General features: G+C 32.8%; 3 protein-coding genes across 5 annotated transcripts; 1 reads left to right on the top strand and 2 right to left on the bottom strand.

Annotated features, from left to right (window-relative positions):
- Nucleotides 1-1,832: 1,832 nt before the first annotated feature.
- Nucleotides 1,833-13,668, bottom strand: ZFN1 (zinc finger protein 1). 2 transcript variants are annotated; one of them, XR_016351126.1, is made up of 8 exons: nt 13,451-13,668; nt 10,132-10,289; nt 9,657-9,719; nt 7,042-7,161; nt 6,159-6,449; nt 4,470-4,796; nt 2,027-2,650; nt 1,833-1,929 (listed from the first exon to the last, which is right to left on the bottom strand). XR_016351126.1 is itself a non-coding variant. In XM_021427908.2 (7 exons), the coding sequence occupies exons 1-7, from the start codon at nt 13,563-13,565 to the stop codon at nt 2,369-2,371; spliced, it is 1,356 nt and encodes a 451-aa protein (XP_021283583.2). In that variant the 5' UTR covers nt 13,566-13,668; the 3' UTR covers nt 1,833-2,368. The 2 variants fall into 2 exon arrangements, 1 of the variants encoding a protein (XP_021283583.2); XM_021427908.2 differs by having other exon boundaries at nt 1,833-2,650.
- A 4,780-nt stretch (nt 13,669-18,448) lies between these two features.
- Nucleotides 18,449-21,509, bottom strand: LOC110415706 (rust resistance kinase Lr10-like). 2 transcript variants are annotated; one of them, XM_021427404.1, is made up of 3 exons: nt 21,385-21,509; nt 19,779-19,805; nt 18,449-19,697 (listed from the first exon to the last, which is right to left on the bottom strand). In XM_021427404.1, the coding sequence occupies exons 1-3, from the start codon at nt 21,443-21,445 to the stop codon at nt 18,547-18,549; spliced, it is 1,239 nt and encodes a 412-aa protein (XP_021283079.1). In that variant the 5' UTR covers nt 21,446-21,509; the 3' UTR covers nt 18,449-18,546. The 2 variants fall into 2 exon arrangements, with proteins under 2 accessions (XP_021283079.1, XP_021283078.1); XM_021427403.1 differs by lacking the exon at nt 21,385-21,509 and adding an exon at nt 20,159-20,904.
- Nucleotides 21,444-24,607, top strand: LOC110415707 (rust resistance kinase Lr10-like). Its single transcript, XM_021427405.2, has 4 exons — nt 21,444-22,149; nt 22,545-22,568; nt 22,710-22,739; nt 23,378-24,607. Exons 1-4 carry the CDS (start codon nt 21,444-21,446, stop codon nt 24,415-24,417), a joined length of 1,800 nt encoding a protein of 599 aa, XP_021283080.1. The 3' UTR covers nt 24,418-24,607.
- Nucleotides 24,608-25,486: the final 879 nt, after the last annotated feature.

Below are 25,486 nucleotides of genomic sequence, written 5' to 3'. Positions count from 1 at the left end.
TACTAAGTCACCAAGTTAAGTTCTCTATAACTTCCCAATAGTAAAACTAATTTGTGAACCTTGTGATTTGTTTTGGATTACTTTCATTGTTATCCACATGATATAACTAATCCACACTAATTCTCATTATTGTAAAACAACTCTTAAACAAAGCATTTACAAAGTCAAAAGTTAAAAAAAAATTGACTGAGAAAAGTCCATCAACATGTAACAAGAAGTTTTTCTGGGACAAAGTAGTTATATTTGACAATAATATCTCTCCAAATGGTAATATGATTCCAAGCCTTGTGCTGGAAGGTAATACCTTCAGACTCCATTTGGGAGCGCGGGACAGTGTGGTGGGTAGTTCACTGTTTCGCCGTGCCAAACGGGGCCTTATGACGTCTAAGGTTCAAGGAAATGTCAGATTGAAAAAATGCTAGGTGAACCAAATGTGATAATACTGAGTGAAAGGAAATAGATTCTAGAAATTGTACAAACTAAACAGTTATGACCAAAATCAGCAGAACACAGAGTTAAGCAAAATGGAATCTCTTGCCAACCAAGCACAACAGTAATCAGGAAATCAAAAGGAGCAAGAAAGCAAACATTTTCACTTGTTGTTCCTCCGCCTGAGATCATAAGCCTGATGTGAGCTTTATTCGATATTTTGAAGTTTTAACCGTTGATCTATCCTGTAAGCACCCTGTTATCCTTGGCCTAGAATCAAAAAGCATGATTACAGTAGATTCAAAAATGCATGATCCTAATTTTTTTCCAGAACGAAAACAATTTCAGAACATGCGGTATGGTCACAACTCACAACTGACATCATAATATAAAAGAAAATAGCATTGTCAAGCAGCTAAAACACTCTATATCCAGTAATTTCTCTGTTTGTAAACACAAAACTACAACACCAAAGTTGCAATGAAACATAAAAGAAGCCACTACAACCTAATAACATTGATCAACCTCACGTTGATAAACAGAAGTGGACGAAATTTCAAGGTCCCACACCCAAAATTCTTCTTTATCCGACTGACCCCCCCCCCCCCCCCCCCCCCCCCCCCCCCCCCCCCCCCCCCCCCCCCCCCCCCCCCCCCCCCCCCTCCCTTCTTTCTTTTCTGATATTTTTCTCTCCCTATGCAATAAGCATTGCCACAGTTCCGAGCAAAGCAACCACACTTTCCAGAAAGATCCAGCAGACATTACATCGAATCAGTAGGGCATGAATGCCGAGATGCATAGAAATAAGGAAGCACAAGGACACATCAAAAATTGACATTAAGCAAAACTGGCAGGCCAAAAGAAGGCAAAACCTTCCTAATCATAAACTGGTAAAATTTCCAATAATTACAGAACTTATTTCTCATTAAATAGAAAAAAGAATAAAAACACAACTTTTTCCATGATTGCACTATACCTGATATAATTTTGTCAAGGATATTTAATAGAAATCTGAAATATTTTATAGAGCAATATCTGAAGATTCTCTATCATTTTCAAGAGCCTCCTGCAAGGACAAGGGTATGATGCTTGATAAAGATAAAATAATCCCACAAAACATGAGAGATTCTGTTGGAATGACTTACAGATTCATCTTCAGAGAATCACGTATCATGAAGTAGTATCGGATCACCAGGAGCTCAGAAGAGTTTGAAAATTTATCTAACCAGGGTATAGATAACACTGTTCCACTTCTTTTTGCTGGAGAATCAGATGTTTACTCATTTATACTTCAGCTTCACAATTTTTCTTGCATATAATTAAGAAGTACAATACGTCAATGCAAGAAACAACTTTAAGAATCACTCAAGATTGATTAATGTTGGGAATATAGTAACTATTACCTCAAGAAAAAAGGCTGATATTAGGAAATGTCTGTGGATGTGAGGTCCAAGAAGCAAAAAGAAGAGGAAGAAGTATGATATAAATGTGGAAGCTATGCTGTATGAACAAAGCAGGGTGGCAGACAATTACTCATATTTGAAAAGCGAGGGCCTAGACTGGAAATCTTAAACACAGCAGCTAGATGAAGTTTCACCAGAAAATTAGGCTGAGGCATAAAAACTGCAAAAGAAATGCCTCGCATAACATACTGTGAAAGAAACATAACACAAAAATTAGAAAGAAAAAGAGCTTTGGGACAGATGAACTGTTCACATTGGGTTTTACCAAATGTGACATCATTTTCAGATTTATACAATGCAGCAACATGAAATTCAGAAGAGGCAACTATCGACTGAATTGCATATTTTTTAAAGAACAGAATCAACTTGACATGAACTCTGTACATCTCCAACAATGGGAAATGAATTTACAGATTACTCTTCCTCATCCATCAAAAGATTGTCAAAGGTAATCAGCCCATATCTTGTTGCAGTGCTTATCCCTCTGTGTCAATATTATCATCACTGGAAGACAATTGTCTATTCTCTGACAGTGAAAGCCGCCTGGCCTTTGTAGAGCCTGCTTCAACAAGCCCCTCTGATGACAGGTTTAACCCAGCAGTTCCTGAAGATGACCCCAATAAACGGTGAACTGGGGCATCAGATGGAGATGATGTAGAATAATTGTATGTGAAAATTCCCATAGGATGGTTAAACTTGCAACTTGGACCAAATTTGCAAATTCCATATCGAGAATAGAAAATGCAAAGAGGTTCTCCCTGTTCAAATACAAAAGCACCACAACATCATAAGGACAAAAATATCAAATAATAAAAGAATAAAATTAGCAACATAGTAAAAAAGCATGTCTGCATATAGTAAGGAATCTCTCCTAGTGAACTACCCACATGCACCATAAAATCATGGGAATATTGCAAGATTAAATGACTATAACAAAACCCAACCTCAAACCAGAATGAAAAAGTGAGATGGATAACAAATAAGCAAAACATACTAAGTTTGGTAATTAAGAGTGACAATAAGAAAGTCAAAGTGATAAAATTCTACAAGTGACCATATAATCTGGGCAACATGAAAGCTTCAAAACAAGTGTGTGAGGTAAAACTCTCTACCATAACAAATCAAGACACAGTAATAAACAATAAATGAGGAAGTTAACTTGAAAGAAAACCTTTTAACTCTGATCTATCCATCAGAAAAGAGTTACGTGAAGATTTTAACTTAAAAATCTCAGCATTGAAATTCATTGGCAATTAGAATTTAACTTATACAGGTCACATTATCTGAGAAGAATTAAAGAACAAGAAGAGCACAACTGAGGGCTATCATAGTCAATGAAGTCAAATTCTTTGAAGATGGTCATTGAGTCATAGCAATTTTCATAGGAATATTGCACTATCCTAAACCCTATGGGGGTAAAACAAAAGTAAAGAGTTCATACACAAGTGTTAGAGGATCCTGTGGTAAAACCTACAGTTTACCTTTTCCTTTTGGTACACAGTTTACGGTTTTAAATTAAAAGATTAAACCCTACAGTTGGAGCAAAAAGGAAATTTAACTATAGTGGTTCTGTAAATCAATCAACAGAAATAACTTTGTTCTCACTAAATTATTATGTCAACTTGAAGCTAACAGAAATATCCTTTGACAAGATTACCACAAATTTGTGGACTATTTTTTTACCTTTAAGGTTGGAGATGGCTAATTGTTGGATAAGTCTACAAGAATTCTCACATGGTTAAAGTTATTAATCTGATGCAGTATGGAAAACGGAAAGAAGGAGAGAGAGAGAGAGAGTAGAAGAAAAGGAGACTAGACAGGAGAGAATCTACACTAAAGCATCCAAAACCAGCCCCAAAAATTAGCACAGTGAAACACACACATAACAAACCCTGAATCTGAAAATACCAAAAAAATCCTTAAATCAAAATGGAAATAAGATAATTTCTGCCTCCAATGCTTTGTCTTCCAAGACTGCATCATAAAAATTAGACTGAGAATAGCTTTAACAGAGTAAGATTTTATTGTATTTATTTTAAATGAATCAAGATGGATTGTTTATGGTGCTCTCATAACTATCTGTGGAACTAGACCAATTTTGTGGCTCCTCTTAACCATAAAATCCTAATTCTAACAAACCCCAATTATCCTAGAATTGATCACAACAAGAGCCACCTATCTTCAATGTGGCTGATACATCCTATCAAGTATAGTAGTGGCAACAGTTGCAGTGACCAAATTCTTGAATTCCAGAACTTTTTCACTATCAAAACTCAATCAATGCCTAATAGCCTTAGACTCTTTTATCCATAGAATGAAGAATTGCCCAAAAAGCAAATATCTACTTTTGTAAGAACAAAAATCATTAGCTTGAGCTGCAACTAAAACCCAACAATTAGGAAAAACAAAATCAAATTTTTCTAGAAAGAAAAAAGTCATGTAAGGTAATAGCTAGGGAATGACATAGATTTAAATATCATTAAGACTGGGTTTTTCATAAACAGCTGTAATTATTTAAACAGATAAAGACTCAGAAATAAACTGAAAGACAGAATTTCCACCGAATACATAACTCACCGGACGTAAAGGAAGGCCTATAGGACTCAACAAACAGTCTGGGGCAGGAAGAACTCTCTCTCTTGGGTGATGAAACCTACAAACTGTACCAAATTTACAATCTCCAGTCTTCATGTAAAATTGGCACTCAGGCTGGCCAGGTCTCTCAGGAAATACATTCTCTCTCTGCAATGCATAATAACCCACAGGGACAGAGCCAGAACGAAATTGAGAAAAGGATGCTTGAGACCCTGCAGTTGCCGATTCATTCTGGTGTGAGGTTCCATATTGATTATTTCCATTTGTCTGCTGCAGGTTCTCTGACGAAGAGACTGATGCCAGTTGACCCTGGAGAAATGAGAAGCATTAGAATGGTAGCACTTCTCAAAAATCACATGTTACACGCTGCAAAGATGCTTGCTAGTCAAAGTGAAAATCAACTTACAGAATCAAATTCTTTATAACCAAATATTTTTTTAAAAAAAAACCAGAGATTAGATGTATGCTCTCAGGCATTTTGATACAGTACACTATTAGAGATGCCATCAAACCATTTGGACCAAAACCATAGAAATAACTCAGCACTAGAGACAAGCACAACTATAATATTACCATAAAACATTTGTTCTTCAATGGAAATGCATTCATGGCCAGGTTCTGATTTATAGTGTACAGTTAATAATGTATTCAGAAGGAGATAGATTAGTTGTTTTGTAGAAACAAGCATCTGATCAAATAAGTTAGAGTTGAACTAAAAATTTTGGATTCAATGTCACTCTCATTTCTAATTGTCAAGTAATTCAACAATCATGTATACAGTTTTAAAAGAAACCTCTTCACTTCATGTTTACTTTTACCAAAGACCAAACTGGTGCAACCAGCATATGAATGGCCCTCATTAAGAGTTAAATTCCAGTCCACCTCACCTGTTGATGGGAGTTGACCCAGATTTTGACATGCTTATTTGATTCTTAATCATAAACCTACTAATAAGCATGATAAGAAATATATGGATCATGTTTAACTTTTTAGGCCAGAATAGTTCCTTCAGAATATCAACCAGATCTGCAGCAAACTGCACTTGTCCAAGCACAGCATCAGCCAACCACAAGTGTCTCCTACAACAAAAAGCAACAGAACTCCACTACCACTGGTAACAGAACCAATACAGTCTACTTGTGACCTCCAACACTTCAACCAACTACCATCAGACTTAATTTTTGGGCTTTCATAATGCTACCAAAGTACCATTAATTTCATGTTAATGGCAAGCCTCACAAAATCACTGTTCCCATGGCTCTCTGGACATTAGCTCCATCAAATATTAGCATTTAGCATTATGCAACTGTACCCAAGCTGAGAATAAGATTCTTCTTTAGAGGAAAAAAAGAGGTCGTTGGTTAAATTTCACCATTTTAGCATGCTCCAGATGCATTTTGTTGAGGCCAAGGAAAAGATAAAAGGTGATCAACCATAAAAGAAACCTTTTGTGATGAAGGTTGATAATGCTTCTCTGAAAATAATTGAGCAACTTCTTGATTCAAGATACAAGCATTAATATTTTCCAAATACAAAGTATTAGCATATTGACAACAACAATTCTCTTAAGTTGCCTCACTTGTCACCCCAAATGTTCTCCAAACACATGTAAACACTAAATAGACATGCTTAATGAACAAAGCATTAGTAATAAGGCTAGGAAAAGCTTACGCTGTAAGCATTCCAGCCTGGAACTGACACCACCCCTTGAGGTAAAATCAAAGGTGCATAACTTGAAGGACCTTGCCAGCGGGGGCTGGGAATGAAAGATGCTCTTGACCAATTTGTAATCCCTCCTGCATATGACTGCTGACCAGGAGTCGTAGGAGAAGGGACAGTTTGATAAATAGGAGAGCCACGCACAGAGACCATCATATTAGTTGGCTGAGGATGGTGGAATTTACAAGTGCTCCCAAACTTACATTGTCCAGTTCTTAAATAATAAGCACACTCTGTCTCATTCTGTATGAAGGAAAAGTTAAAAAGAAAAAGAAGTTACACTAAGCCTATGAAACACTGATAATCAGAAAAAACTGTGTGCTAGAAACAAATCATTTAAGAATACAGCTTGCCTTAACGAGGTCCAGACTAATACAACGATTTAATCTCAATATTGAGTCCAGCAATGGTCCAAAATTCAGCAGTATTTTCATTCATGCAATCCAATTTAAAGTTAAAAACAAATTTATAAATAGAAATTAAAAAGATAAAAAGTTCTCTGTGAGCCATAGCAAGCCATAAACATTTTACTTTATGATCCCCGCATATGTGATTATTTTTGCATATCAGATCTAAAGGATAAACTAACTAACATTCAGTCAATATAACTATGCAATTGGCAAACAATTGGACAAGCTAAGCTGGATGGTATCAATTCCCCCTCTTTGCTAAAATAACCCAGTCAAAAAAAAATCCAGTCAAAAGATTGGACTTTCTTTTTATAAAGACAATGGAACAAACAAAAATGGAACAGGTAAAGACCTGAATATTGACGTAATGTATCATTATAAATTTGTATTGTAAGGAGTTTAAGGAAAAAAAATGAAATCCGAACCGGGCGAAGAGGATAGCCCAAAATATTTAAAGAAACCCTCCCAGCTATCCCAGCTTTGTCTCTAGGATGATGAAACTTGCATGTAGCTCCAAATTTGCAAGTTCCTGTCTTCAGGTAGTACTGCAGAGCAGTTAAGAGCAAAATGTCAATTGTCAGATCCAAAAATACATGAAAACAAGAAACATGAAGTCCCATATCTGAAACATGAGGCAGCAAAACCAAAAGAGTAGCTTCTGTCAAGATTGCAACTTAGCTTCCATACAATCTAAGAGGAGCCAGTGCTATCTTTCTTTCTAGAACAGAAAGTGAAAGCAACATAAAAGAATAAAGAAAATATTAGGAGAATTTGACCATCAAGTCCAGCTGAGGGTTCAGACTAAGTTTGATTGATATCTCAAACCACTAGAAACAGAAGGAAACTTTTTCCAATCCAAGTTATCATCATATTTCCATTTTCTTGGGTTCTTTATTTGTTTACTTTATTTATACTAGGATCGAGACCGGACTGGATCCGTCTTTATGAATTGCACATGATTAAAAGAATCTTTTGAGGAAAAAGCAGGGACGTAGGAGGAAGAGACCACATAAGAAGGAACAGAAACCCTTAATCATCAACCGTCTGTGTTGTTTACATTATTATTTTTGATAAATATTCCTTTAACCTATAACCTAATGAATCTTGCTATGTTCAACATCCAGCAGGATTTCCTTTAAAACCAGCAAAGTAATCTTTATTTCCATTTTGAACAACTTTAAACGTAGCAGGAACGCTTGTCTAATTCTAGTGTATCGCCCATATAGATGTGAACAAATTCTGAACCGCAAATTATCAATTTTCAACATCCATGGACTCAATTACAACAAGTTCAACCAACAAATGGATCTAACAGTCAAATCCATAAGAATTCACCAAAAATAGCATAAGCATTAATAGAGAAATATCTCCATCAATCTAGACTGTTCAAGTTAAAATGATTGCATTTACTAAATCATTGAAATGTTTGACCCATCATTTTGATAGGCGAAATCTCCAAGACACAACAAATAAAATAAATTTCCTCTTTGGATACATAAAAGTGGGGTGGGCCTGTTGGCACTCCTAATTGTCTATAAACACTCCCCGCTAACAACTTATAATTGTAATTTTCTAAATTACCCTCACTTAAATAATATTTTATTCAGGTCAAATTTTAATTAATTATACTACTATTTATCTATTCACACTCCTAGTTAATCTCAATTACTCTCACCTTTTGTTTACGCACCTTTAACTCTCCATAGCTTCCATTCCTTGTGACTCTTCATTGCTTTCTTTCTTCTCCAGTAGCATTCAATTCATTAATTTTAGATGAATCTAACAATGGAGCAGCAACAAATTGATGATGAAAACATGAACTTTAATGAAATCTCTTGCCCTAATGGCAAAAATAGCTTGGAATTGGAGTTATTCTTAACTTGCCATGCTTTCTTCTGGTATGTTCTTCTTTTCTTTGTTTAAATAATTCTTTATTTTTTTTATTTTAGAAATTTTGCTCAACAAAAACCTTTTTCCAAATTTATTTGTCTAGATAGTTGTCATATCTGTTTTAGTTGAGATGTACAAAGTTTAAGTTGGGTAGAAAATTGATGGAATAGATAGGAGATAAAGAAGATTATCGTAAATGTTTAAATAAGAAAATTGGCCCAGATTATTGTGAGCAAGTTTAGATGCTAGGTCTGTAACAATTTCAAGGTTTGGTGCAAGTGGAAGTCTCATAGATCTCAATGCACTCCATGGTTAAAGGGAGTAGCAAACTCATCTCCTAATGACTTCAATAGAGTAAATTATGTATGTCTAGTTGTTTTAAATATGAGTTTAATCATAAGCTTGTTTGGTGGCAAAACTAATGATTGCGTTTGGGACTGAATATGGATTCAATGAATTTGGTTAACCAATCAAATGGGCTTATTTATTGTTGAATGTTTAGTATATTTGTCTTCACTTTTAAGGTCATTCCTTATTAGAGTTTTTTATTCCTCATCCTCTAGATAATTTGTAACAAACACACCAGTTAGTAAATGAACATAAAATATTTTTTTTGACGAAGAACATAAAATATTTATTACTGATTTTTTATTTTTATTCGGAGGGCATGTAATTACTTAATAAACATGAAATATATTGGCATCCAACTTTGTGCATTTCTTATAGTGCTATTTGTATTTTTTCTTCTGAAGTTGTTTCTACAAGTTTGCTATACAAATTTGCTTCAGCATATGAATCTGAGTTTCGTATAGAAAAATACTCTCCTCCTTTTTTATTAAGTTGCAAGTATAATAAAAAATTGTAAAGATTTCAATAAATAAGTAAAAATACAAATAATTAATATTGGGGGGTGTGAATAGACAAACATTAATATATTTAATTAAAGTTTAACGTTAATAAAAAGTTATTTAAGTGAGGGTAATTTAGGAAATTACAATGTTAAGTTGCTAGTGGGAGTGTGAATAGACAATAGGGAGTGCCAATAGCCTCTCCACATACTGTATGTTAATCATAAATTGCAAATTATAAAGCACATAGATAAAAGCAGCAACATTGTTATTACATAGGAAACCAAGGAATAAGTACATGCCTGGCATTCAGGTTGTCCTGCTCTTTCTGGAAATTCTCCTTTCATCCTTGCAGCGGCAATAGCCTGGAATTTGATATAGTCTAAGTAAATGTTTCAAATGACGATATTTAAAAACTCAAATGAGTAGTAAGATAAAGTTAAACTGAAATGACAGTAGCAGATGAAGTATACCAATGTTCGGAGCAGCACGTGTGCACGTGTGTGCGTGCGCACGTGCATATACAAAGCCGTCCTTATCTCTTGAGCATCTATATACTCTATAAATTTTCCTAAAATGAGTTCTGTTTTAGTTTGATTTAGAAGTAAACACCTCCAGTTTCTCCAACTTAACTACCAATATTATGTCAAAGATAATAACAAGGCTTCTAAACGGATGAAATTGAGAAGCTCTTTGGCATTGTACCAATAATATCTCACTCATATATCATTAACTCTGAGTTCATAAGAATTGTCCAAACAAGCCACGGCTTTATACCAGCTTTCGGTTAGGAGGATGATTAAAACGACATGTTGCCCCAAATCTACAAAGGCCTGTCCTGATATAATAAGAACAATCTGGTTCTCCAGGACGCTCAGGGTAGGGACCAGATTCCATTGTTTCACTCGATCTCAAGTTCATTTGCCACAGAGCATCTGAAATAATATTAAATAAGTAGGTTCAGAAAATACATGACAAAATAGAGTCAAAGAACTACATACGGGTATTGCAAATCTCATTTCGTGCACAATATTCCTGCAATGTACAAACTCTAAATTTCAATTTGTAGTTTCATATTAGCTTCAAAATATCATAGATTTGTCCCTTGCATTTAAAGTAGACTCACCCAATGCTCTAACAGTGAAAGCATCAAGGTGCAAATGATTGAGAATTTGCATGAAATAATTGGGACAGGATGAGAATCCCTTCAACAAACATGCTTCTGGCTAGCAGCAGTAAGAAATCTCAGTCTAACCTTTGACTTCTGCATGCCTCTACAGTGGCCAAATTATTGAGGAAAAAAAAAAGACCTTTATAAAACTTGTTTATGTTCTTTCCCTCCTTTTCAAGATCCAAACTGCCCTCTAATTTGAGAATGTTTACACCAATAACAGAAAATTTCATTTTAGAAAATTCAGCATTTTAAGGAAGCGTGAAGATCAACTATCTACAATCCAGAAAGTTTAAAAAACAAATAAATGTGGCAATATTCTGTTCAATATAAAGATAATTTATCCAAGAATCTGTTCCAGTATACTAAGTATTGTGCTTAAAAGTAGCATCCTATACAAGATAACTGAAAAATAGAAAAGGTAAAAGAGTTATAGTTCAAAAGAGACAAGAGTTGATGTAAAAACATTAACGTGATGAATCCATTTTAAAGACTGCCACAAAACTGAATATTAACTGAGAAATGGTACTCAGAGAAAAGAGCTTCTATTTCCACCATTTTGGAACCTGAGACATAAACTATTATGTCTAGAATAATCATGTTTAATATGATTTCTCCATATTATAATGATATGTGTTTCACATGGGTAGTCCATATTCAAGTTGCATGAACAACAACACAATTTATATCTGAAGCACTAATATGATTCCCACAATCACATTAGCAGATCTGATATATGAAAAGAATATACATTTTAAAAAAAATTCTAACCGTAAAAATAATTCAGAAATTTCACTCTTGTCACTTCAATTAAATCACAACTCAAAAAGATGCAGTTATTGAGCCCAATCAATTATTTTTATGTACATTGGAATAAAAGAAAAAGATAAAACAAGGCAAATTGCAGATTACTTTGGATAGGGAAGACATGTATGCTTTGTTTATGTGAGAAACATATAACAAAGACCAAGAAGGTCTGTAGGACAAATGCCCACTTCTCTGAGGGCTTTGTTTGGATTAAGCAGAAGGGAGATGGAGTGATACTTCTCCCTTGTTTGGAAACATTTAGTTAGAAGGAGATGGATTTGGAGGTGTACTCAGGAACCTCCAAATCTTCATTTGTTTATATACTGTCCAAGTTTGACAGCTTTGGATGGAAAGAATTCCTCTTAAAACGTTTTCATTGTACAGACAAAGTTGCTCCTTCTTTACAATTTCATTTCAACAAATAATGATATAGTTGTTAAAGAAACATGATAAGTTATCATTACTTGTCACTAAGCTAACATACTTGTTCCTTTACTTTCCATGTTCTTCTTCAAGGAATCCAAACAAAAGAAACCTTACCCTCTCTCTTCCCCTCTTCTCCTCTCCCTTCTCCCTCCACATATTCTCTCTCCTTCCTTTCCCCTTATTCTTTCTCCTTCCTTTCCCCTTTCCCAAAACAGGCCAAAATCTAAAAAGAAATAGGAAAAACAGTTTATTTTTTCCTCTCTTTTATGTCAATCACATACCAAATGAAGTCATGGGAGAATCATAAGTCTAAGTTATCTGTCCCTCTCCCTGCATGATGACCATAATCTCATCTAGCATATAAAATGTAAACAAGGAGAAATCTCAGTATATTTGATTATCAACCCCAACTATTCACTTCTTTTTTAAAATAAAAATAAAAACACCTATTTAACCTTTTTATAAACAAAATTTCCCAACTTTCTTGAGTAAAAAAGAAAAGAAAGATCACCTATTTAACCTTGAAATGAATTTCAAACAAATGACAAAAAGTAAAAAAAAAAAATATGATATAAATTATTTTCTGCAACCATGTATGCTCCTTGATTTTACCACAAAACATCAGGCAAAAATGCCAAAGTTTTACTAGTAAAATTCAACAGAAAAGAGAGGAAAAGGATTATTTAGTCTAAAGCCCATCGCCTCTATTGCCTAATTGCATTCACACTATCAGTCAAGGGAGAAAATAAGGAAACAACCTTAAAACTTATATAACAGCCAATCAAACAGTGACATAAAGATGTGAAAAGAGACCGACTAGAACGACCATCACCACCTCAAAAGATACATAGGAAATTAATGCAGCTCAAATTTCAGCATTGATCAAACCAAATTCATAAAAAATTAAAAACATTAAGGTCCAAAAGGACTGATGCCTTTCACTACTTGCCTTTTTCTTCTAGAATCAAGAGGCAAAAGCTTTAATTTAAATTTAAAAGCAAACAATATTTTCTGAAAAGTTAAAAACGTATTTTCTTGATGACAAAATGCATGATTTTACTTCTATAATATAACAATTATACTTATTAGAATAAGTGTAGCATTTTAGTCGTTTGTTCATTTTTCAACCAATTAATATTTTGGCTTACTAGCATTTGCTTTAACAAAAATACAGTAAAAGAAATAATAAAATAAAGCAATAGATGAAAGAAAAAACGAAACAGATAAATAAAGAATAAAACCTCATAACAAAAAATTTGAAATTTCATTTTCATTTCTTAGAACCTTAAATTTGACATTGAATTTGAAATTCAAAAAAAAAAATAAAACAAACTAAAGAAAGTGGAATCTCAAATTCGTTCACCGCAACAAAATTTGCAACAACTTATTCAAAATCACGGAAAAATTGCACTATTTTCTCAATCATTGAAACGCAATTATGAATTTAAGATGAATTATTAATATTCAAATTTTACATAATTCCTTCATTAAAATTTAACCAAAAAGATGATTGATTATTGACAATGATCAAAGCGGAATTCACCATAAAAAATGGGCAGAAAGGACAATTCACCACAGGAAAATATAACCAACAAAAACATGTGAACCGCATTTCTCTTGCGTTTCACAGAATAAAAAACTAAAAAAAAACAGAGTAAAGAAATATAAAGAGAGAAAGAGAGAGAGAGAGGCCTTGATTCAACGACGGTGAAAGCGAGGTTCCTTCAGTCACAGCCACCGCCGCCGCTGCTGCCACCGCTGCTGCTGTTCGGGACATCGGAATTCCAGCATCGAATGGGAATTCCATTCAGCAGTCATTTTCCTCCATCGCCACTACTGTCACCTTAGCACCACCTCCAAGCCGGAATTTTCATTCCCCGTCACAAACCACGCTGTCACAAAAAAAAAAGAAACAAAAACTCCACTCCTCCTCCCTCTCCTCTCCTCCTTCCCAACCGAAAACCAAAGAAACCAAAAAACGGTTACTTTTTTTAGAGAGAAAAAAAAAATACTAAGGGAGCTTTTCTTCACGGAAAGTCTTTCCTCGTTTTCCAAAAAAAAAAAACCACAAAACAAACAATTCCCCTTTTTTGTTTCTTAAGTTTTTTGCGTTTATTTTTTTGAGAGAAACGAAAGAGCGTTGTTTTCTCTTCTCCACAAAAACAAAATTGAAAAATTGAAAAAAGAAAAAAAGAAAAAAAGAGAGAGACAAAGAGGGAATAAAAACCAACCATCCAAAACCCACCAACTCTTTTATTTTTCTTTTCCTCTCCTTTCTTTTTCGCCTTTTTTTCACCAGCGTTTCACACAAAACCAACGATCAACGTTCTCTTCACTCGCGCGAGTACCCAATCCCATCTTATATCTCTTCTTACATCGCCACGTCATGGCTTGTTGTGCATCTACAGTTGAGGTCGCTTTCTATTGGTGGCTTAAATTTTTTGTTGGACAGGTGTCATTACGTAAATGCGAGTGCGAGTCTCAGCAGGGGGTGGGGAAGGGATCCCGATTTACTATTTCCTGGTGGGTTTTTTTTAATGATTTTTTGGAATAACAACTTTTTAATTTTCGACTACTCCTCCTCCTTTTGTGTGATCAACTTTTTGTTTTAGTCAAACGATAATTCTATCTTATAATCCAACAGTTTAGAGAAACAAGTCAAAAAATTAAGGAAAAAATGAAGATTTTTTGTAAGATTATGATGTAACATTTGAGTCCACTAATTTCGAAAATAAAATATTTGAACATTTTATAATGATGTGAAATAAATTCATTACTGTTGAGGAATAAAAGATGTTACTTTATTCATATTAGGCATATAAGCACAACTTAAATAGAGATTCTTGTGTTAAGTTTATTTCTAAATGAATTTTAATACTTTATTTAATTGTTATTAAAATTTTGACATTCAACAAATATAGACTAGATTTTGTCATAATTACTGTTTTTAGTTAATTCTTTTCATATGATTGATATACTAATTAAATTTTGTCAAATTAGTTGGTTTGGGTTTTTTTTAATAATTTTAAATAGTAAATTTACAAACTTTATGTGATGAATTATTACCTAACCTTGCCCAATTATAATCAACATATGCAACTTGAATACAAGGATGTGGGGATCTAAACTATACTAACCACAAGTAATGTAACCTTATTACCCTCATAACCCTCGATTGGTGCCCTGTACCAATTAAAAAAACACTTTTCATTACAAAAACGTGTTAAAGTTTGCTTTAAATTTTACACATAACTTGTACTTGAGTATGATAGTTAACTTCTATATCCTTAAAATTTTGCTTACTTTTCTAAAATTCTACTTCATAACATTGTATCTTTTTTTATCGAGGAAAATAAAGAACAAACTCATTTAAGAATTATGAATCTAAGTCTAATACATGTTAAATTTTCTCTATTATGAAATAAAAAACATCTTAATTTTTTGCACCAAAAAAAAACATGTTTAATTGCTGACCAAATCAAATGAAAAAAAGAAAAAGAAGAAGTGAAGTTACATCTAAAAGGAAAAAAAAAACAAATAAAAAAGCTTACTTTTTAAAGAAAGGTGAAAAACATGTTTATATTAGTATATTAATATAAAAATATTTTAATAATAAATATAATTTAAATAAATAAATCAAATTTTGAATTAAATTTAATTTATAAAAATGTCAATCCAACTCAACTGGATCCATAACACTTCTATATGATGCAAAAGAAGCATTTCAATTGTTTGAGTTTCGTATGAAACAAATAAAATGATTTTTTTTTATCAGAGATGAAATGACATTGAATATAAATATTTTATAAATTAAAATTATTTATTTAATATGTTCATGAATTTTTCAATAGATATTTTCTAATTGGTGAAGAGAGTAAGCTTAAAATCGTCTTCAATCATCTTCGTCTAGTCTCCTTTCCCTATCTCATGCCTTGCCTCATCTCAGTTATTAACTTTATAAAAGACCATTTAGGATTTATATTCAATGAAGTGTATATATATATATATATATATATATATATATTAAATACACAAAAGTTATAAATACAAATCAACACTAGTTTAACAAAAGTTGTCAGCGAGTTCTTATGGTTTGAAAGTGTTGTAAAATTTATTAAATTATCAAAACTACAAAATGTATTTTTATTTATATATTTAATTAAAGAATCATTCATTCAAGAATCACTCTGCCAAAATTGATAATCTTATTATTTTTAAGTTACTATTCTACATACATCAAATTGTTTTTTTCAGTAAAAAACTTTTCTAATAATAAATGAATACTCTATTATAATAACAATTTATCAAAAATATAAAAAAACTAATTGCAAATATTTTCATGTTTTGAAAAAAAGCAAGCAATATCACCCCTTTGATTTTTTTTTTTTTTTGCATTTCTTTCATAAAATTACTTGTCATGTTCTTTTCTCTCAACTGATTCCTTATTTGCCTTTACTAGATACTATAAACAAATGAGGTAAAAGATAACTTTTTAAGTTATAAATATTTTTTATTTGTTGTTTTATAATTTTTTTTTTATAATTGAGGGAGAGGGAATTTAAACTTTGTTCTTTAAGCGGAAGGATAATACACTAACCAATGAACCAAATGCTCGAATGCTTGTTGTTTTATAATTATTGTTTAAAATTTTAATAGATTTTATATCGATAAACAAATTAATTATAAGACTTGTATTTTATAAATAATACTATACCAACTATTAATATGCAAAATAAGTCACCTTTTATAATAATTATATTTTTACTTTTTCAAATATTTATAATGATGTGATATATATTATTATTTTTAATTTTAATAAAAAAATATAAAAGATTTAAAATTTTAAACTATTTTTGTAATATAATCAAAGAGACATTAGGATATCAATGATGACAATTACCCTCATTGCCCCCAACCTGGATTCGTCCTTGAACCTAGTAGATTTTAATTTTGTGTCAAATTATATGAAGATGCCACCAAAAAAAACTTAATAGGACTTTTATTTTAATTATTTAAAAATTGGAAATTAGAGTTAATTAATTTTCATATAATTTTAAAATCTCATTGGTTAAGAAAACTAGTAATATCTTAATGTCACGAATTCCATACGTGTAAAAAATAAGATGAATCTTTAGTATATAAACATAAATTTTACATCACTTATTAGACATATTTTTTAAATTAAAAACATGGCTTATTATAAGTGACATCAGACTAGACTTAATGAAATCTTATAAAAAAACAAAAAAATTAAAAAAATAATAATTCAGATTTAAATTTAAAAAAAGAAAGCTGAAGAAGTTAACTTTTATTGTGAAACCCTTTGTTTGCATTTAGACAAAAAATAATACGTCTAACATTTTATTTTTTATAAATGATATAATTATATCTATTCAAACATAATATCAATCATTAAAAAATTAAAATGTAAAGCTTCCATACTTTTTACGAGATTAATTATAATTAGTTCAATAAAAAATGTTAAATGCAACCAAATTTTATAAATAATTATAGGGCATAATGACAAAATAAGTTTTGAAGAAGCAATAAAATTCTCATTTACACTCTTACTCTTTTAATATGTCCATGTAGAGGGCTAACTGAGATAGGATCTGCCAGCAAGCAAGAAGGGAAAGAGCACTCGGATATGCTTAAGTCAATTATCAATCTTTTCAAACTCTTTAAACAGTTTTATCAAAGGTGATTGTTAACCTAAACAACCTTTTTCAAAGGGATATATGCTGCAAATGCAATACATTACTCTTAGGATTGTGGTCCAAAATGTGGGTCAATGTCGGCTAACTGCTATTGAATTGCATTTAAGTTGTTGTAGTAGGAAGAGAGATGGAAGCATCAAATAGTTTGGTGGCAGTGGCAGTGGCAGTGGCAGTGGCAGTGGAGGATAGAAATGCAGAACCTTGGCAATGGGTGTCTTTATTCTTGGCTCAGCTTTGACACTTGCAACTTTGGAAAGCTTATCTTTTAATTTTGGTATTTGGGGCCTTTGCCTTGGGTCTAGCTTTGTCTGGGAGTCGGCCATTTCAAAAAGAATCAGCAAAAAAGGAAGGGCTAAGAGATACACATGTGGAAGCCTATGGTGTGCTATCCTATCATCATGCCTTTTTCTGGTGGTAATTACTTTTGCAACTTTTTTGGTGGCTCTGCTTTGAGTTTCTTTTCTTTTTGTTTTTTTAAACTCTTTTTCTATTTTTCCTTATTTCTTTCCCCTTCTCCTTCCCTCTGCCATCTTTTTCTTTCTTTGTGCTTCTATTTTGCCATCTTAAACTTGAGAAAAGTATCAAAATAATACTCCTTTTATTTTTTATTTATTGGGATTTTTAAGTAGAAGGGTATTTAACATTAAAATTAATACATAAATAAATCAACTACAAGAGATGATATTTAATGTGGTTTTGTACCTATTATCTATATCTACAAAAAAAAGGAGAAAAACACACTATAAACCTAGAGGTTACATAGAGTATAAATGTACCCTGGTAATCATTTAATTATACCTTATATCCAAGAAATAATATTAATATTTTACATATTATTATTTTTATACAATATTCAAATTATTATGATTATTTTGGGTAATTGTAAATAAAATTGCATTTGATTTTTACCTGATATCAAATAGGATGATCTTTAATTCTCAGTAATTAATACTTGTTAACTAAATATGACAATATTAAATCATCCATGATAATAGAACTATGATAACAAGATCATTATGGTGATCTTAAAAGTGATTTCTAACGCTATCTCATTCAAATTCCAAACCTCTTTCATTTCCCTTGCAGATCATTGATCTCTTCTATTTCCTCATGGACTTCGGAAATTACATCCAGCTCTTGTTGGCGTGGACGTCTTTCAGGCATAGAAGCATTCGGTCTTGTGCCTGTAAAGTCGAAAGAATTTGGTGGAATTTTGAGATTATCTTCTTTCCCATCCAACATTTGCAACACCACTTCCATGGAAGGACGATCCACGGGGTGCCATTGGATGCACCAAAGTCCTACAGTTGCTAGTTTCTTGGCAATTTTACTGCGTTCCTCTCCTTCGATTGAGATTCGTAGATCTTCTCCGTCTTCTAAAAGATTATGGATCCAATCAGGGTAGTAGGCTTCCACAGCATTATCATCTTTACCGTCAATGTTTTTCCTGCCTCCTACCATTTCGAGCAATAACATTCCAAAGCTATAAACATCTGACTTGTAAGACACGTTACCGAAATTCCTGGAGAACACCTCGGGTGCAATGTAACCTATTGTTCCTCGAGCTGTTGTCATGGACACTGCGCTTTGATCCTTGGAGCACATCTTAGATAGACCGAAGTCACAGATTTTCGGATTGAAATTGTGGTCGAGCAAGATGTTGTGAGGTTTGATATCGAAATGAAGGATTCGTTGATCACAGCCTCGATGAAGATATTCGAGTCCTTTGGCCACACCAAGGGCAATACCCTGCAGCTTTTCCCAGCCAAGAAAAAGGGTCTTAGAGTCAGCTGAAGCAATGAACTTTTGCAAGGAACCATTTGGCAGAAACTCATAGACTAGAGCTCGTCTAAATCCATCAGCACAGAAGCCTACCAAGCGAACCACATTAATGTGGTGGATTTTTCCTATTGTTCCGACTTCATTAATAAATTCTTCTCCGTTTCCTTTGGTTTCATTGAGGACTTTAACAGCGACTAGAATTTCATTTGACAGCTTTCCCTTGAACACAGTTCCATAAGACCCTTGGCCCAGTTCTTCCTTGAATTGATTTGTGATCCTCTTGATATCAGCGTAGGAAAATCTTGTGGGCTTGAGAGCTTTGTAATCCTCCATAAACTTTTTTATTCTTATCTGGTTCTCCCTGTCCAATTTGTCTGAGATATAAGCTTCATAGAGTGCCAAAACAACTATTGCAAGCAAACACGAGCTGAGAACTACACCTGCACATAATTCCAACAATTTGAGAGCAGTTTCTCTCAATCTTACTTATGATATTAATATTTAAGCAGGCTAACTTTTACCTGTGGCTACTTGTCCTGTTGATGGCCCTGCATAGAGTACAATTATAATACTATCATCAGTTCAAAAATCTGGACAAAACATCTTTCGATTCAAAACAAATAAATTTCAACTTATAAACTAAATCATATGAACTTCAAACAGAATGAAATTGAAATGAATTCGTCTTTTCTTTTATTGTCGGCATATCGCTTGAGTCCAAGCTTCCTATTCCTATGTAAGAAATTGAATGGATCACGGTTTCATCCAACACATTTTTTTCTTTGAGAAGTGGCTGTTAGTTGAGATGTTATTTCAGCACCTCTTTTGCTTCAAATAATTGACGACAACTTTAAAGTAAGAAACAGAGAATTTAAGAGAAAAGAAAAGGCACAAGGGTTACCCCTGTCTCTGTGTTTAGGGAAGCACAAAGTTTGAGGTTCTGAGGTGTTCATCTTCCACCCACACATCTTCCCTTCTTCCTTACAGCTTCCGCATTCCAATTTTGGTGAAGACCAACGAAATTGAATATCATGATTTTTGTAAAGTATATGTAGCGGAAAGGAAGAAACGTTATACATCTTGGTGCAAGCAAACAGAGAAGGCGACTCATCTATGGGACTGCTAGAATCAAGAGCAACAATTTGATGGCCAGCTTCACTGAGGAAGACCGGGTATTGGTTCGACTCCCATAGGTGAAATGTTCTCGAACAATTGAAAAATGAATAATCCTGAAACGGTGAGTACCAGTGCCGGAAAACAAAACTAAATGGAGAACCGGATAGATTCAGGAACTGAAGCCGTTTCAGAAGGCTGCGAGTCGGGTCATATAAATGAAGCATTTGTGACTGGTAATCAATCTTTGAAACAAATAGCTTCACAGAAACAGGCAGTTCGAGCACTGTTTCATTTTCTGTGGTGCAAGACAGATCAAAGCCAGTACGATAGGCGCAGTGATCGGGATGGATACCTTTAAGTTTGAAGGGGAAACGGATGGATGGTCCATGGCGACCGCATCTTAATTCCCGGCATTCCTGATTGATATCTTTAGATGCTGTGGATGAAATTAACAAGTAAAAGAAGCAAAATAGAGATGGAACCACGTCTTTTATTGAACAGGCCATAAACCTGAATGATTTTCTAAAAGTTAAATAGAAAGTGAGAATCGAAATGGCTAAAGACAACTAGCAAGTCATTTAAGTCTGAAGTTTAATTCATTGTTCTAAGGACTAGGGAGTGATGAAGTTACCCAGTTGCCAGTTGACGGAGCAACGAGTTGGTCTTGTACTCAGATATCAAAGAAATTTGAATGAGTTGAAAAAGAATGACTTGGAAATAAAAGCAAAACCATCCGTGGATGATTCCAACTTCGTGGAAAGATCTCGTAAACTGAATAATGAGCCATTTTCCTTCATGGGAATTGAAGTCAAAATACCACTGCTTTGCAGATCGCTAGTGTCGCCGGTCTGCGGCATTTAATTTCCTAGAAATGAACGGGGTTGGTGAGACTTTAAGTCATTGACCAAGTTGCCTTGATTCTTAGCCAGAAAACAAAAAGCGATTCGTTTTCCTGTGTTTGAATAACCATGCCGAAAAACACACAGCAACTTGCTGTAGTTGGGTAATTACCAGGTCGGCCCTCTTCTTTCCTTCCTCCTCTCTCAGACGTCAGGCTATCCGCAGTCACCATGCATTTGGGGAGATTTGTCTGCACAAAGTTTTCTCTTCTACACCTATTTCTTCTTTGTTGCGGTGCTAAGACACTCCCTTACCAATGCCAAAAACCCTCTTCCTGCGGCCAAATTCTCAACATCTCACACCCTTTTGGATTGAAAGGTGATCCTGGAAACTGCAGTGAGGAACCTCTCTACCAGCTGGAATGCGAGAACGATAACACAGTTTTTTACTCGAAAGCCCTCAAGTACTACGTGCTGGCAATCAATTATCAGGATTCCACGATCCGAGTTGTTGATGCCGGTCTTCTTCAAAGGAACAACTGCTCCTCCCTTCCTTTTCGTTCTTTCAGTTCTTATGATCTCCAGGATGATTTCTTATACCTACGACAAATGGGCATGGCAACAGTTTTATACTTGAGTTGTGAAAATCCAGTTGATTCTTCTCACTATATAGACACTAGGCCTTGTACCCATGGTGTTTATAATCCAGCCAACAGATCCTCAATGGAAAGGCAATATTATTCTTATGTTATGTTGGGGAATCGCAATGTGTCGGAGATTGCAGATCACTGCAGGATAGACATGGTAGTCAAGTCGTCTTCTCCAACAATATACAGTGAAAATCTGTCCTATGCAGACATTCATAACCAGCTTCTCTATGGGTTTCAGCTTGGATACTCTTGGGTCAATCCTGATCTTGACCATTGCGGTTTTCTTTGTAAGTAATTTCGTATCCCAATTCAAGCACTCAGAGAAATAGTCAGATTAAAAGTCAGGGGTCCATTAATTTAAATTAATTTAATTTTTTTTGTTAACAATGATTAAGTTGAGAAACATAAATAAATATTTTGTAATTATTTAAATATTTTTAAAATAAATAAATTAGTTCAAATTGTTTATTTGCCAACAATTCTTGTCTTATATATTGTGCTAATTTAATGCTATTCAAATAATATTCAAAACAAAAAATTGAGAAATATAAATACAAGTGGTCAAGTGGTCTTTGCCATCTGAGGAGATTATGTTAGTGATGGATACCTTAGGTGCATAAAGTTTTTTAATTAAGCAATTACGTACACATTACTTACAATCTTCTCTGCTTTCTAAATGCAGGTATGAGTGGTATTATAACGGCTGGTGAGTATTCTTAATAGCCTTTATATATATTTATCAACATTTTATCTTTCTTTCTTTACTTAGGTACCTTTCTCTAATTACCCAATAAATGGAACATTATATTTGGTCATCTCATGTCTTTTATTTGATCTCATGTTACAGATTTATTTGGCAATGCAGCATCATTGATTGGTAAGACCTTCTATTTAAAGCAAACAAACTCATGCATGTGCATATATATTATTGTTAAAATTGTCTATTGAAGTCCGAAAGAAATAAATAAATCAAAACAAAGTAAGTACATAATTTGAAAGACAAAGCTAAGAAGGAGACAAAGAAAATGAAAACTTTTCATCGTATATATTGATCTTTGGTCTAAAGCACATTTATCTTTGAGATCAGTATCTTGATTACTTTGTTACACATACAGGTTGATGACTTTATGATTGAGTGGAAATGGAAGTAATTAAGCTAGTTTCCGGATCTTATATGTTATGCTTGGTAGATAGAATTTGATTGAATAATATATAATATACCTAATTTATTAGGATTAGTCCTAAGTTAAGGTTAAGCTCTTCCTCTTCCATCTCTTTTAACTTAATTGAGCCCATTTGTATGTTTCTCTTGAAAGTAAATTTATCAACCTGCTCTATAATTTGTTCAGTTTGAATGAATATCTAAAATTAAGCAAATAATAATAAATTAATATCGAGAAGTAAATTTGTCATTTATATTTGTTCTGATCATTGTAAAAACCCCAAGCATATTTGAGCTCTCATGTTATGTAACGTTCCCCTCAAATGGTAATGTTTTACTATATTCAAATGCAGCTCTAATAATAGTTGTTGGAAGATTATGTACGCTGCCATTGGTGGTTGCATTCTTAATATATAAATGGCGTAGAAGACATTTATCAATGTTTGACATGGTGGAAGATTTTCTTCAAAGTCAGAACAATCTCATGCCTATCAAGTACTCATTTTCAGAAATTAAGAAAATGACTAATGGGTTCAAGACTATGCTAGGTGAAGGTGGTTATAGTTTTGTTTACAAAGGAAAGCTTCGAAGCGGCCGTATAGTAGCCGTAAAGATATTGGGCAAGTCCAAATGTAATGGGCAAGAATTCATCAATGAAGTCATTACCATCGGGAGGATTCATCATGCCAATGTAGTTCAACTGATTGGATTTTGTGCGGAAAGGTCTAAGCGTGCTCTTGTATACGAATTCATGGCCAACGGGTCTCTTGAAAAGTATATATTCTCGCAAGAAAGCGGTACCTCTTTGAGTTGCAAGAAAATGTACGAGATTTCTATTGGCGTGGCTCGTGGGATTGAATATCTACATAAAGGTTGTGACATGCAAATCTTACATTTTGATATCAAGCCACACAACATACTTCTGGATGAAAATTTCATTCCAAAAGTGTCAGATTTTGGACTTGCAAAATTATATCCGATAGAAGACAGTATGGTTCCTCACACAGCAGCACGAGGTACAATGGGTTATATGGCTCCTGAGTTATTCTATAAAAACATTGGAGGTATTTCTTATAAAGCTGATGTTTATAGTTTCGGAATGTTGTTAATGGAAATGGTTAGCAAACGAAAGAATTTAAATGCTTTTGCCGAGCATTCAAGTCAAATTTACTTCCCTTCATGGGTTTTTGACCAATTGAGTTTGGGAAAAGAAATTGAAATTGGAGAAATCACAGATGAGGAGAAGGAGATAGTGAAGAAGATGGTGATGGTATCCTTGTGGTGCATACAAATGAAGCCTAGTAATCGTCCTTCCATGAACAAAGTTGTTGAGATGCTAGAAAATGAAGTTTGCTGCTTACAAATGCCTCCAACGCCATTCAATCTGGTGTAAATGGTATCATTAATTTGTTTTGATTTTGTACCGCATATTTATTAGAATGGAATTGAGTAGAATAGATATTCTGTAGTGATAGAATAAGATAGGAATAGAACGTAAAAGGTTATATAATTTGGTTGGTAGAATGGAATAAGGTAAATTTGTTATTATGACTTATTGTAATATTTAGTTAGTAAAAATAATTTTAAAATAAAAAAGTAATTGGGGATAAGAAGACAATAATAACTTTTATTATAATATATGATTATTTATTTCTATGTTATTTTATGTTTTAAATATTAATAATTTATAATTTATTTAAAATATTTTATTTATAATTTAAATATTATTATGATCAAAATTTTAATAATTGTAAAATTTAAAAAATTAATTTTTATAATATATAATTAAAAACTTAAACTCTTTATTATAATAAGATTTATTTTCATAAAAAACAAAAATACTCTTCATATAAATTTAGAAAAATTTATACCAAAAGACAAAATTAAGTAAATTGTTTCCTTTTTAATCATTTAATTTTTATTTTCATTAAAATTTTAAATTTTAATAATTTAATAATTTATTATTAAAGCATTTGTATAAATTATTAAAGTATTGGTATAATTTTTATTTTTTCTCTATTTGTATTTTTCATTTTTTAATTTATATTTTCATTGAATAATTTAAACATTATTATGATTAAAATATTAACATATTAAAAAATTTATTTTAAGTTAAAATATTAATTTTTTAGCTTTGGGTTTGTAATTTTTAAAAGTGAGGACATTTTAATTCAAAATATTTTGGACTCTATTCCCATAGGTGTGGAATAGTTAATATATGGATGACAAGTTTAGTTCGCAATATAGAATAGAATAAAATAATTATTATACAAATTTATTCATGAAATAAAATATGGTAAAAATTATTTTTATAACTCATATTGATGTTTGGTTGGTAGGAATAGTTTTGGAATAGTTAAAGAATAAATAATAAAATGATAAAATTACTCTTTATCATAATTTAGTAAATTAGACAAAATTACTTGTTATTGCAATTAAATAATATTTTTCTTTTTTTAACC

Source organism: Theobroma umbraticum, unplaced genomic scaffold, assembly GCF_002168275.2.
Source record: "Theobroma umbraticum cultivar Fairchild unplaced genomic scaffold, ASM216827v3 scaffold_147.0, whole genome shotgun sequence".
Taxonomy (NCBI): domain Eukaryota; kingdom Viridiplantae; phylum Streptophyta; class Magnoliopsida; order Malvales; family Malvaceae; genus Theobroma; species Theobroma umbraticum.
The sequence above is the reverse complement of the archived record's forward strand: the minus strand, read 5'-3'. Positions and strand labels throughout refer to the sequence as shown.

What these genes read in the sequence shown, in the direction of transcription:
- ZFN1 (XM_021427908.2), bottom strand. Translation starts at nt 13,565, where the DNA reads ATGGAATTCCCATTCGATGCTGGAATTCCGATGTCCCGAACAGCAGCA. An exon ending in TTCACCGTCGTTGAATCAAG is followed by an intron (nt 10,290 to 13,450) that starts GCCTCTCTCTCT and finishes ATATTATTTCAG; the next exon opens with ATGCTCTGTGGCAAATGAAC. An exon ending in ATCCTCCTAACCGAAAGCTG is followed by an intron (nt 9,720 to 10,131) that starts GTATAAAGCCGT and finishes ATCAAATTCCAG; the next exon opens with GCTATTGCCGCTGCAAGGAT.
- LOC110415706 (XM_021427403.1), bottom strand. Translation starts at nt 20,879, where the DNA reads ATGGCCTGTTCAATAAAAGACGTGGTTCCATCTCTATTTTGCTTCTTT. An exon ending in CCCTAAACACAGAGACAGGG is followed by an intron (nt 19,806 to 20,158) that starts GTAACCCTTGTG and finishes TACTCTATGCAG; the next exon opens with GGCCATCAACAGGACAAGTA. An exon ending in AACAGGACAAGTAGCCACAG is followed by an intron (nt 19,698 to 19,778) that starts GTAAAAGTTAGC and finishes AATTATGTGCAG; the next exon opens with GTGTAGTTCTCAGCTCGTGT.
- LOC110415707 (XM_021427405.2), top strand. Translation starts at nt 21,444, where the DNA reads ATGCATTTGGGGAGATTTGTCTGCACAAAGTTTTCTCTTCTACACCTA. An exon ending in TGACCATTGCGGTTTTCTTT is followed by an intron (nt 22,150 to 22,544) that starts GTAAGTAATTTC and finishes TTCTAAATGCAG; the next exon opens with GTATGAGTGGTATTATAACG. An exon ending in GAGTGGTATTATAACGGCTG is followed by an intron (nt 22,569 to 22,709) that starts GTGAGTATTCTT and finishes CTCATGTTACAG; the next exon opens with ATTTATTTGGCAATGCAGCA.